Below are 13,244 nucleotides of genomic sequence, written 5' to 3' on the forward strand. Positions count from 1 at the left end.
TAGCCAAAACGCCCCCGGAAGTAAGTTACTCCACTAAATTAATTTGTTAGCTAACAACGGTAAAACTAGTGCCACCAAATGATATGTTCCTTCCACTACAAGACCTTAAGGGAAGTTATATGGTGGTCTGCACCTCTGAGTCTGTTCCTTCCACTGGAACATCCTTGCCAGTGACTTTTAGGTTTTGTTTTTTACATGAGCCTTCATAGTGTAGGCTAATAGGTTAAACATCTCCTTTTTGCACCATTTAATCTCAAAAAGCAAACAAAACCTGCCTGGTGGATGCTACACCAAACTCAGACAGGCCTGTGAGATTTTGCCTATAGGGTTCCAACAGACTTAAGTGGTGCATCTGCCCATACTACTGTTTCCAATGCCAGACCTTATCCTAGTAACACCCCTGAAAATGCTGGATGACTAAACACCCAGTATTAATTTGAAACTGAGTTGCAGGAAGTGAGGGAAGAAGTGTGTGAGAGAGTTTGTTAGTGCTTTACATGTTTGACATGGGACCAGCTTGACAGTGCAGTCAAAACCAGTGATGAAAAATAACAAAATATATAATGTAGGCTACTTTCTGCACTACAACATTTACATTTATTGTACAGATTTATTTGTTAAGAACACATTGCTGAAGATTAAACTGATCATTTCCACCATTGTAAACTCCTGATATCCAGCATAAATAGTGATTTTTTTTTATTTTTTATCTAACAGGTATATTGTTTCATAGTTTTATTGTTTTATAGCTGATTACACCGAATGTAAATTGCCACCATGCACACGACACCAGAAGGAATGCCGTTTAAAGGCTTTTAGTTTGAAGAGGACATCAGGTGTTTTCCTGTTTAGTAGCCATGTATTGACGCAGTCGAGAGCTGAGATGGAGAGCGCCTTGCGGTCGCAGTAGGGACAGCAGACTTGACACACACACACACAGCTACTGAAACGGACCCAGAGACAGCGCAGAGACAAAATTAAAACCCTTTTGTTTCCTTCTCGACCCTTCAGCAGGCTCATGGAGAGCCGAGTACTCTCGGTCCGCACCGGAGAAAGGTTGATCGGATGCCTTTCACCACAGCAGCGCCGTTAGATGTGTTCCATTCAGGATTAATTGGTTGACCAATGGCTTCCAAACATGCGCTCCTCTCCAGCAGCGGCAGCGGTGGCCCCGGGGTCGGAGAGGTGAAAAATAAAGAAGACCCCTGCTTCTTTTCTCCTACGGCATGGCTCCTGGATGCAGGGATGCTGGCCAACTACACGCCGCAGAAAGTGAAGAGGACACGGGCACTGGATGGGATGTTGGCTCGGTGGTTTGTGACCATCGGCGCGGTGCTGATGCTGATGATGCAGAGCTCCTTGGCCGCTGACGGTAAGACACTGACCCATTGTTACTATCCAACCTGTAAGAGTGATCCTGTGTGTGTATGATTATAAAGAATAATAACACAAATAAACCACAAAAGCCACACTATCATTCGCCTGAGAACGTATCATTTAGACGCATCTGGAGCTGCTGTTGGTCATTTCTGAAGGTGCTGTTGTTGTTCCCGCGGTTTATATATTTAATGTACTTGATATATGTCTCATCTGCCGTTTAAAATACGTTAACCTGTCTATTTAAAACATCGGTGTGGTCACACAGGCCCTAACCGATGTCACGTCCCCAAAACACACAGCTGGAGCGCACGGTGGACCGCATCGCTGCGCTGCGCTGCGCCCAGCCGCCAACAACGCTCTCACAGCGGACACCTCCGCATTATAAGGAGGAAACTTTTTTTATTCATTCATGGATTATTCGGCCCTGAGATCGTCAACCTCGAACAAGATCCATAGGAAACGTTTCATAGTCGGCACAGATGAATAATTTATGATCTCCACGTCCTCAGCCGAGGAAAAACAAAAATAGCAGCAAAGACGTTCACATGTTCTCGTCATGCTGCTTCTGCTCCAACAGAGGACAAATAATTCATGTAGTTAGCTCACTAAGGAAGGTCTAAAATATTGACTACTAAATCTTTCATGTCATATTTTGCATGATTTCATCTGCTTATTTCTCCATCAAGACCCCAGCTATACACTATATTATATGTATATATGTATAGCTGGGGTCTTATGTGTCCTAATCCACTGAAACTTCTTCCACATTAGTCCACATTAGCTGGCCTTGGGGTCACTGTCTGACAAGTTCATTAAAAGAAAGTAAATTATAAATATAAGTCACTTATTGTATTTTATTGTATGAATGTAATAGTGCTATAAAAAAGATATAAAAATGGTACTCAAAAAGCGGAAATCTATATAATAGGCTAATAATTTGATTTGCTGTGTTGATAGTTTATATTCACTGAAAGCTGTGACACCAACACACAGCAGATGTGAATGAAACTTTAACAGTGGCACTCAAAGCACTGAGGGTGACATTTGACGAACTTAAATGTCATCCCATCTCTTTCCAGATAATAATAATGACTCAGTCACAGTGGTACAAAGGCATTAAAAAATCTGCTTCACCTTAAATAACTCTCCTTTTGCTTATTAGGTGTCCCAATACATGTTATGTAACATTGCATTTTATACCAAATGCTCCCTGTTACTCTTAAATCCGTTCATACAAATCAATTAGAATTCACAAATAATGTGTTTTCTCTTTGACGATGTCCAACAATAGCCATAACCACATCATGCAGCAAAGAGGAGGTGTATAATAAAAGGAGGTGTGAATGAGTTGTTGAATAGTTTAGCAGCTGATTTTCTGACTGACTTACACACTGAGTCATATAGCTAGAAGAACACTATCTCTCTCTCTGTGCCACCTTAGCAACCTGTCCTAACCTTCTAATAGGAAAATAATGAAAACCTGCTGCTTCTTACTAACACCAGCCACCACTTCTGAGGGCATCATTTGAGAGTAATAAAGAAAGACTGCACCGCCGTGATAAGCACTAATGTATTAAAAGCCTATGGCCTTGTTAGATTTGAGAATGAAAGCAGAGATAGAGAATGTGGAGACGGATGCCAAAGTATTTGGTAAAGACAGTTTATCTGCAGAGCCTCCTCAGTTAAATCTGACCAAATCACCCACTCACTCTCAGCAACATATCCTCTTTTATATCATGCTGCTGTGCCACTTAGGACTGAGAGTATCAATAGAACGACTTGGGGAGATTTGACTCAATGTCTCTTACCTGGTTACTCAAACATGCAGCTGTTTTAGGTGTTTTTGTAGAAGAAAATGTTCCCATTGTATTTTTTGTTTTTCTCCATCTCTATAACACAAAAGATTTGTGGAGGCTGATGCCCATCTGGTGTGTGTGTGTGTGTGTGAGAGAGAGAGAGAGAGAGAGACGGCGTGTTTGTCTACGGGCGCATACAGTATGTGAGTGTAGGTGTTTTCTTTAATAGGTCTACAGAGATCTTCATCCTCAGTCAATAGTGGAGATCTATTGGTCCATGTTACCATGGGAACAGATCTGCAGCTACTGCTTTTCTCACTGTGTCTGTGTTTGTCAGTCAGGGATTGAAATAACATCTGAGTAAGTGCCAGGTTAGAGTCTGTTGCCTAATAATCAGCGTCGGATGACACACCGGTGGAGATGAAACACTCTGTGCTGCACTCTGAGGTTTGTGGGCTTTGAAAAATGAATGTAGACCTTCTGCTTCCAGCTGCTAAACATACGGTTCTCGGGTCATCTGAGTCACCACAGACTGCACTTGTTTTCTCAGAATTAAACATCCTTTGCATTCAGTTGAAGTTGCTCTGTAATAGTTGTATACCTATAGCATCCATGGTTCTAAGGAATGAAGGCAAAGAGACTGGGTTGCAGATAGTCACTAATTTGTTTAAAATGAGTGTTAGGAAGTGGCAAGATGGTAGATGGTTTTTCTTTTGTTTCTTGTAAATCCTTCACAGTCCCTAACAACCTGCCTTGCACAACATCTCTATTTACTTTTAAAGAATGGAAAATCGACTGCGAACACAACACTTGTACTCACCAGTAGACAGTAAACCACTTGCCCATCTTTGGCTTTGGAACATGAAAAACCCAACTCTGTGAATAGAGGACACAATTCTGGACCATGTGACCCATGGCTGCCCAGTCTAATAGTGAAGATGAAACTCTCTCTCACTCTGGTAATGATGGCAGACACACTTGATCTTATTGAATTTAAGCAAAATGGCTCATTGTCTTAGTAAATATCTGTCTGTCTGTCTGTCTATCTAGTTGCCTGAGAATAAGGTTGCATGTTTATGTGTTTGTTTTTGGTCTTTAATGGATCAATCCAATACACTCCTGGAATCTAATAACCTGGGTGGAACTGTGAGGAATTTAATGACTGGCTGCAGAGTCAATGATAAATCCTGTTGCTGATGATCATTTGTCTGTCATCAATTAAGGTGATAAGTCATGGTGATTAGGTACAGCTTAGTTTGGCTCCTCTCTGTCTCCTATGGTCTCTGATTAAGAAGAACAAAAGCTCTGAGACTTACTGCTCCTACAATCAGATTAAAAGTTTAGTGTCCACTTCCAAAAGGATGCTGATAAAAAATAAATCTGTGGTTGCTCTTAATTATAAAAAAGGATAAAATCTTATAAATCTCTTTGCAGAGCCTTATTAAATGTGAAAGGAGAATGACTTTACTGTGTATTACTCCGCATATGTCAATTTTTCTGACGATTTTACTCATAATTGTGGTGGATACAGGCTTCATAGTGCACTTAAGCAGCCAAGCTCGTGTTTAATGCACAGAGCTTGTCAGATGTGATACCTCTAGAAACTCTGATGGCGGATGACAGATGAGAACGCTTGCTGCGCTACAACCTGCTCTATTTGATGTCAGCTACTTGGCTTCATAAGGATCCACACTCACACACCCTCAGTTCATTGGTTTAGAAACCCCCGACAAATCAAATGAATGGCAGCACACGCTCCGCTGTGTCCTCTTCATCACTCCAGTCAATTTTTTTTGTGTCAAAGCGTGTCTCATAAGATGTGATAAGTAGGCTGTAGTATGTCACCAAACATTGGGAAATGAAGCGTAGTGTTGCAGCAGGTGCTTTAAGCATCCAATAATGGCAACAGTCATTTAGTAGGTAGAACTCTGAGCATTAATATGCAGTTGATTGGTAAGAAATAAATGCGCAAAAGTGCACATTTGTCACTTTGTTTTCTGCATCAAAAACTCCAAGAACTGCTCAGTTTTACCAGCTGGAATGTAGCTCTTCTTTATTTTTTTCTTCTGCAAATGCCTTTAAAAGCTCAGCCGTGGGTATCTCCTTACAGCTAAACTTAAGAATTCATTTTGACTGATGAAATTTTGTCCCCTCTTAGTGGATTATTTAATTCATAGCTGATGTAGAGTGCAGCAGGAGTGAGTCCTAAAACCCTGCAAATGTGATAGCATTTTAGCAATCAGGATTCACTGTCATTGTGTTTGTCTAATGTGAGCTGTGTGTGAATTTCATCTTTTGTATTTAAATATAACAAACCTTTGTTTGGCACAGCTTACACAAATATGGCAACTCTAGCCCTCTGTAGAGAAGAGAGGTCATACAAAAGCCAAAAACTATTGTAAGTTTTATGAGATTTTGAAGCTGTGTTTTAAATGAGTGTAATCCACTTCATATCTGTACATTATTAGAATAAAGGAATTTGTGGATAAATGAATATTTCTTACCATTTTTATGCCATTTATGCACCACCAGTGTAGTGATACACTACATGCTATATTATATTGTTTGCTTAAATAACATAAAAGTAAGTTATGAATTTATAAGTGATTGGTTGAGCCAATTCATCACAGGCCACAGAGCATATGGCATCAGCAACAGAAGAAAGTAGAGCAGTTGGAGAGAGAACTGAAGCTAAATGTCTTTAAACTCTGTGGGCATCTGTGCTGCTTTTGTCTGCAGCGCCTATGGATGCTTAATAGTTCTGCATACAATAGTCACCTCAGCACCTTTATGGATGTTGGCAGACATTTCATCACAGTGAGTGACAGGCTGGTGCAGAAACTGGAGGACAAGGCTACTGCCTCAAGGTGAAAAGTTTCATGTTGTAGCTTTAATTTATGCCAGCTGCTCATGCTCAGACCTCAGCTGTCCATCTCTGCATCATCACACGGCTGCCCCTCTGTGTCAAAAAAGAAAAAAAAAGGTGTAGCTGCGCTTCCAAGAGGCTGATCGTGGCTGAAATGAATCCAAAGCCAAAGATCCTGTGGTCCCAAAGGCTGGGATTGGGCTGTGGGGTGGTGATGGTGGTGGTTGCTGGAGGGGGAGGGGGGGGGGCACTGCATCACCAAGCACATGTTCTCAGCATTAAAGCAGCAGCAGCTCATTTTACATTGCTCTGCTCCGCTGCTCTCCGCTCTGTACTTCTCTGTGTCACTCTGATTATGCACTGCTGGAGCTCTTTATACAGACAAGGAGAGAAAAAAGGGAATAAGTTCAGCTTTTCCATGCAACACAGACTTAAACCAGAGCCATGTACAATCTGACAGCATTCTTCGACTGAGAAATAGATGTTATTTTTTTTTTTTTGCCAATTTCTCATTTTGTTGTCAGCCCTCTTGGTGGTATTGGTTATTTTATGACTCATTTGTACCTCAAACTGCAGGTAGATTGTGGAATGACATGTCACATCCCCTTTAGTGTCACTGTCACGGTTACAAGCATAAACAAGACACACTATGGTATAAATGTTGTTCCCCGTTACCTACAGTCACTATTGTGAGTGTATAAATGTGTCCATGAAAGACAGCAAGTATTATCTGATAATAACGCCTACCCCAAATCCATGTTCTGGATGGTATGGAAACGTATATCCTGAATAGTCACACTGTTTGGTGTAAAAACCAGGACATTGTTTACTGTTGTTCGTTGCCATCTTGGCTACACAGGGGAGGAATCAATGAACACAGAAGCAAATCTTTACATCTTTCACTAAGAACTGAACAGTCTTTGAATAGAAGACATTGGTGTGTTTATGGATGTGAATGCGCAGCCTGTTGTTAATACACAGAGTACACAATGTACTGCATGGAACTGCACAAATATTTGAGATGAGACAGCCTGGTGTAATTATTTTGATTGAGCTAACCAGCCTCTTACACACAGTTTTTATCTTTGTTGTCATTCACCACATACTTTTACCCCTCTATCACACACATAATGGCACATAGACATACACACTGAGTGCAGTACTTAGTTTCATCTGCGTACCAGACAGCTCCTTTCTGCTGCACTCCGTAGTTAATAATCTATTTCAGGAGTATGTGAGTGTGTGTCTGTTTTGATTGAGAGTGACTCTGAGTCAGGGAGAGAGAGCTAGGTTTCATATGCAGATCGTAAATATTTCCTCAGCATGTATATTTCATACATTATGCATGGCAGGACCCTTGTACAAATCATAAGGGTAGGCAGAAGCACTTTTATGTACCGTATTTTTCGGACTATAGGTCGCTCCGGAGTATAAGTCGCGCCAGCCAAAAAATGCTTAATGAAGAAGAAAAAACCATAGATAAGTCACACTGGAGTATTAGTCGCACCAGCGGGCCAGTGTAAATCACTACGTTTGTAGCGTAACATTGCCTCCTGAATTCCTCTTAACGTAAGTGGTACGGCTGTAGGGCATTGAGAGTGAGACACACGCATTTGAACAAGTCCTCACGCGGAGAAATTATTAGCTTCACCGCACAGAAATTCCTATAAATATCCTGTAAATGAGTAAAAGGTGACTACTGTGCGCTCATATAGCTGTCTGGAATTAGCGACATATTGACCAAGCACGTCACCTACGCTCGGAATGCAACATGTTGACCAGCTGGAGGTGGAAGAAAACCATCAGGAGAGGAACAGTTACCGTTATATTTGTAATGGGACGTCAGGATGCAAGGCTAACTCATTTTTTCATAGATAAGTCGCACCTGAGTATAGGTCGCATACCCAGCCAAAGCATGAAAAAAAGTGCGACTTATTGTCCGGAAAATATGGTAAATTGATTTTTATAATCCCAATTAGCTACACTTTGTATTTTTCTAATCTTGTGGTGGGCTGAGAGAGTTTGCATGTTTCCTGGCCGGTGTGTTTTTCCAAGTAAATAATAATTTTTTCCCCCCCATCAGTCTCATGAGAGAAGAACTTTTGATGTACAAAGCATCTTTACATTTGAACGCTTCTCTTTTTGAAAGCTCACTCATGTGTGTACCCTGTATACGGTGTGGTTTCCATTCAGTGTCATGCAATGCGGTTGTGTCTTATGCGGAGAAGTCACAGAACAAGTGTGGAGGTGTTCAGCTCTTCTCAGTGAACTAGAGACGTCTGTGTGTTCGTTAAGCACCATGCTTCTGTCCAGATGTGATGTAATGCAGAAAAGTTGCCGCTTTTTAATTGTTGCACGCTCACTAATGGAGCTCTGCACTGTGTATGATGAGAAGCAATAAGGACATTCATTTCTTAAAGCGTTGATTCATCTTAATTACACACACATTTTTTAAATTATCACTATAGGGTTTCAGATGTATAAAATACATGACACGTCAAAAAGTGGGGTAAATATATACTCTTCATATATAGTAAAAAATGCAACAATATATGTTATTTGAAATAAAGCCGTTGAGATAATATAGGTCTGTCAAAAGTTAATATTATTACAAATAATAATAATAAAAATAATAAAATGTAAATAACGCATTAACACATTTATTTTAGTGCCTGTAATTATGATTGTTCTGTATTTTGGGTAAACGCAGAGGGTGGGTCTGAGCAGAGACATGGACAAGTTACAAGTATGCAGTTTTGCTTTCAGCATATTTTTTGAGGATGATCCTTATACTTATTCTGGAATAAATTCTAGACAGTATTTGATATACTGTCAAAGGTTCAGTTGGTAGGTTTATACATATTGCCTGTATCTCTGATGAACGTATCACCACCGTGTATACCACTGTTTTTTCTTTTTTTTTGCCTCCAATAATGGAACAATCTAATAATAATTGCACAATGCCTTCATTTCTGTAGCAACAGGTTTTTATTATATGTATTGCCCCATTATCATTTTACCTCATTGGTAAAACAGTTTCATAAAAATCCTGACAATGCGGAATTGTGTGCCAGAAACAAGAAGTAATATAAGCACCATATTCTTGTGGAAATTTTATAGGCAGTTATATAGGTCTTAAATTTCACACTCAAATATAAAATAAAATATAGGGCACTGTGTTATGGTAGACGGTTTCATTAATCAGCCAGAATAATACTGACCACCTGTGTAAGCACCTTGACTTTTTTTGAGAAACAATTTTTGTTTTTGAACATGCAGTAAAGAATGTGCACAACTTTTAAGCTCTGAGTCCTGTGCCTGTGCCTAGGGTCAATAGCAGACCCTAGGCAGCCATTTTCATGGACTGACTTGTTAGTTATTTCCAGATACATCTAAGATAAAAGTAAGAATTACATCGAACAATATTTGTTCTCAAGATCCAAACTTTGATTAAAACATTATTTTTATTACTGTACCTTATAAGTCAGGCTTTACAGAGTTAACATAAACTCGTATATATATCTGACAGATATTTTCTATTTATTTGAAGCTCCAAATGCATTGTTGTTGACATTTCTTCTCATTAACTGCTATTTCCTATAAACTTTTGACATTCTGTACAAGCAGAGCCTTGAATGTGTACATGTTTGTGCACTCTGTGGGGTTAGAATACACATGTTTTTTTTCATCCTTTGTTTACTAGATTCAGTCTGCCAGCAGCCTCTGAAAAATGTGAACAAATTGCCAAGAAATCTGATGGACACAAGGAACAATTGAGTAAATTTTCCTGATGATCCAAATATGAAATGTCACTCATTCACTCTTTCACAGCTGAAATGAAACTAATGGATTTTTTTCTCCCCCTGTATCCTATTACGGATTTTCAAGGTCAGAAAATCAATTTTGTAAAAGCAGAAATGTTCATTGCTGGTGGAGATTTATGCTTTTAGGAATTCTGTCTGGCTGCATGATTGAATGAATGAAAATAAAAAAAGGTTCTTGCGTGACCTCACCATCGAATGATTTTGATTAGGCGGTGAACCTCTGGAAGTCCTTCCTGATGAGAGCACACACTCTTCCTGAAGACATGAAGTATATAGCCCGAGAAATTGGACATGTGAACGGCAGCAGGCAAACCAAAAAATGTTATTGTTATGACATGAAGAGACTATATCAATGATAAAACAGGAGGAAGAATGACAGCAGCTGTTTGCTTACTCTTTTGAAGAAAATATATCTGAAGCACAGAGGATAAGGGATGTTGGATTTTTGGTTGCTAATACTGATTTTGGTGGGAGTGAATATGCAGATGTCAATTGCCGTACTAAATGCTACTTGACAGTATAGGTGCATGTATTGACAAAACACAGCTGACAAAAGAACTGCTACAAGCAGATTCATTGAGTGTAACACATTCTGTTGTTCTGTTGTTTGCTACATGTGCTGTGTGCTATGAGAGTACAGCAGCATTAAATCAAACTCAAAAAATAAAACAAAATGTAATGTTTTTGCTGTGAGTGACATAAGATTGTCTTGTCATTGATCTGTGTGATTTAAGTATCATTTAAATCCAGATCTTGATATGATATTGACTGATTTTCTTTTACTTTTTTTCAGTTTAGTTGCCCAAATGCCCTGCTGTTCTTGTAAGGATTTTATGCAGTCAGAGTGAGTGTGGAGTGCATCTTCAAAAGCCTCCATGTTTTGCACTGAGACTCACTTTGCCGTTCTTCAAGGTGTGCTTATATCATTTATTCGAGTCTAGTCTCTTGTCGTTACGCCGTTCAGCTTCAAAATCGGCTGCTTTGAAAATCTTCTTGGACACAGAAAATGCAATGCCACATGTGATGACTGAAAGGAAATCAATTTGTTTAGATGAAACTTGCATGGTTAGGAAGAGATGTTTTTTTTAGTAAGTAAAGATGTTGATGAGTTCTTTGTACCCAAAGGAGGTTGTTTCAGTGTCCAAGAAGCAAGCAGACAGGCAGGGATTTCTTTCTAATGTAGCGTCTGAAAAAGAGGGGGTGAGGGATACAAAACAAGACATAGAATGAAAATTTAATCAGCCTCTTCTTCTTAAGGGGTTGATTCTGAGAGGAAGGGATTTATGGCTGCTTGGCCTGCTCTCCTTCAACCCGCCATGTATCACTTACCTCCCTCCATCACTCACTCACTGGTGTGTGTCTGTGTGCACCTTTCTGCCCATTCCGTTTGTGGTTCTGATTTGTCATGTGGCCTTGAAGCATAAGGTGTTTGTGTAAGAGCCGCATTTCTTTTCTGTTTTTCCCCCCTTTAGTTTGGGTACATGTTGATCTGCTACATAAACAGGTTATTATTTTGAGGACCATCGAACACTTTTCTGGAAGGATGACTGTGAGTTTGTGCTGTTTAGTATCGAAGCTGGTTACAGATTAAAATGTAGCACTGTGTCAGTAATTATCCCCGAGGTGTGCCAAGCGCTGTGGAATTGCCTGTAGCCAGAGTTTGTCACCTTCCTGTTCCAAACACTGTGGGGAAAAACATAGCACCAGATCTCTTAATGAGGAATTATACTGGTGTGGATATACAGCGTCATCTGGATGATCACAAACCTTTGGTTGCACACAGAACCTCAGCAGACGTGTCTACTTAGTCCACTGAGCTAATAATATTACATAATGCAGACGCCTGTGGAAGCAGGGGAATGATGACATAGTCTTCAGTAAACATCCATCACAGCTTGCAGTCTGATGTCTAGAATGGTGCGTCAGCAATAATCTCTAATTATGGTTTTCTGATTTATCACCCTCCTACGACACATGGGGATAATTGATCAGAGAAGTTACATGAACCACAGGCTGATGATGTTTTGTTTTATGTTCTGCAGAGATTGAGAAGCCGTGGACACACATATATTAAAGAATTTGCATGCTCCTGCTCTCAGATATAGTTAGATTGTTGGTTAAACAGAAGAAGCTTGAGGATTTCTACAGTATCTCCTCATGGCATTGTGGTTAAGGTAAGAGCGATATGGTGATATGTTTCCTGACCTCAGCTGTTGCCTCCAACAAGCTCTAGATACCTATGAAAATCTAAATGACATTTATGCTAGCTGTCATATATCTACCTCAGTGATGCTAGCTTGTGTGAAAAATGTGTGTACTGTAGTGAAATACTGGATTGATAAAAGCATCTGAGACAGATAACAGATAACTGCAGTGCTAGTACATTACAGCAAGCTTAATGCAAAAGTGTAAAATGATAAATCAATATTTGTTTGAGCAATGGATCTATATCTGTTATGCTAAAGGTGTTGCACGTGATAATAATTGGAAGTTATTTCTAAATACTATTATAATTGTACCATAAAACCAGAATCTTATATATAAGCTGCAATATGGTGCATGGTTTTAGCCTAAACTGAACTTTTGTCATTACATAAGCTTGAGTACACTGAAGTATGTCTCTTTCTGTTTCCATGGCGATGTGTGAAATATTCTCTTTGCTCATCTGTGATGGGAATTGGAAGGTTTGTATAAACAGCTTATCTTGAATTTGACCTCAGCCTGGATTTCGGGTTATTATCCTGCACACTTAGTGCATGTAAATAGCAGCTAAACTTAAGTGCCTACAAAACGTGGGTAATTCAGGGCACCAATGTTTGGACAGCAGATAAAAACCACAATATTCATAAATTATGCTGTGCTTACATGACGGCTGATTCTTTTAAACAGTAAGGTACATTCCTCTGCATGCATTTCAAGCCTTGCTTTATTTTCTGTAAAAAAAACAATCTCTTACAATCAGCAGCAGTTAAGGGACTCAATTTCCACATGGCAGCTTATTTCCTTCATTATGTCTGTCTGCTGAACTGCAAATGGAAAAATTGCGTTCAATAATAAAAGTAATTAAAGCTGCAAGCAGCGATGATCAGGCCCTCGCACTTTGCGCGACCGCCCCCTCCCCATCATGTCTTCCCTTCTCTTCCCTGCTCCCCCCACGAGCTGCAGCGATTTTGCCAGTGGTGGGGAAAAAAGCAGCAGACAAAAGCAGAGACATGTCAGTGCAACAAATCTGTCAATATATGTAAAAATTGTTAGTATGCAGTAACCTCCTGTTTACAGTAGGTGGCACTGTCCACAGATGTCCACACATGGTCAGGGTTGGGTCTGTATTACATGTAAAAAATTTGAGGATTTTAGGATTATCCGTGGTGGAGTCTG

The 13,244-nt window shown here is 39.8% G+C and overlaps 1 protein-coding gene across 1 annotated transcript in view; it reads left to right on the forward strand.

Annotated features, from left to right (window-relative positions):
* The first annotated feature begins 921 nt into the window (after positions 1-921).
* The window catches only part of kiaa1549la (KIAA1549-like a), an 83,154-nt gene continuing 70,831 nt past the window's right edge, over positions 922-13,244 (forward strand). Inside the window, exon 1 of the mRNA XM_028408264.1 lies at positions 922-1,372. Coding sequence (XP_028264065.1) covers positions 1,126-1,372 — 247 coding nt within the window. The 5' untranslated portion in view covers positions 922-1,125. The remainder of the gene's footprint in view (positions 1,373-13,244) is intronic.

The sequence above is a fragment of the Parambassis ranga genome, chromosome 6 (genome assembly GCF_900634625.1).
Source record: "Parambassis ranga chromosome 6, fParRan2.1, whole genome shotgun sequence".
NCBI classification, from domain to species: Eukaryota; Metazoa; Chordata; class Actinopteri; family Ambassidae; genus Parambassis; species Parambassis ranga.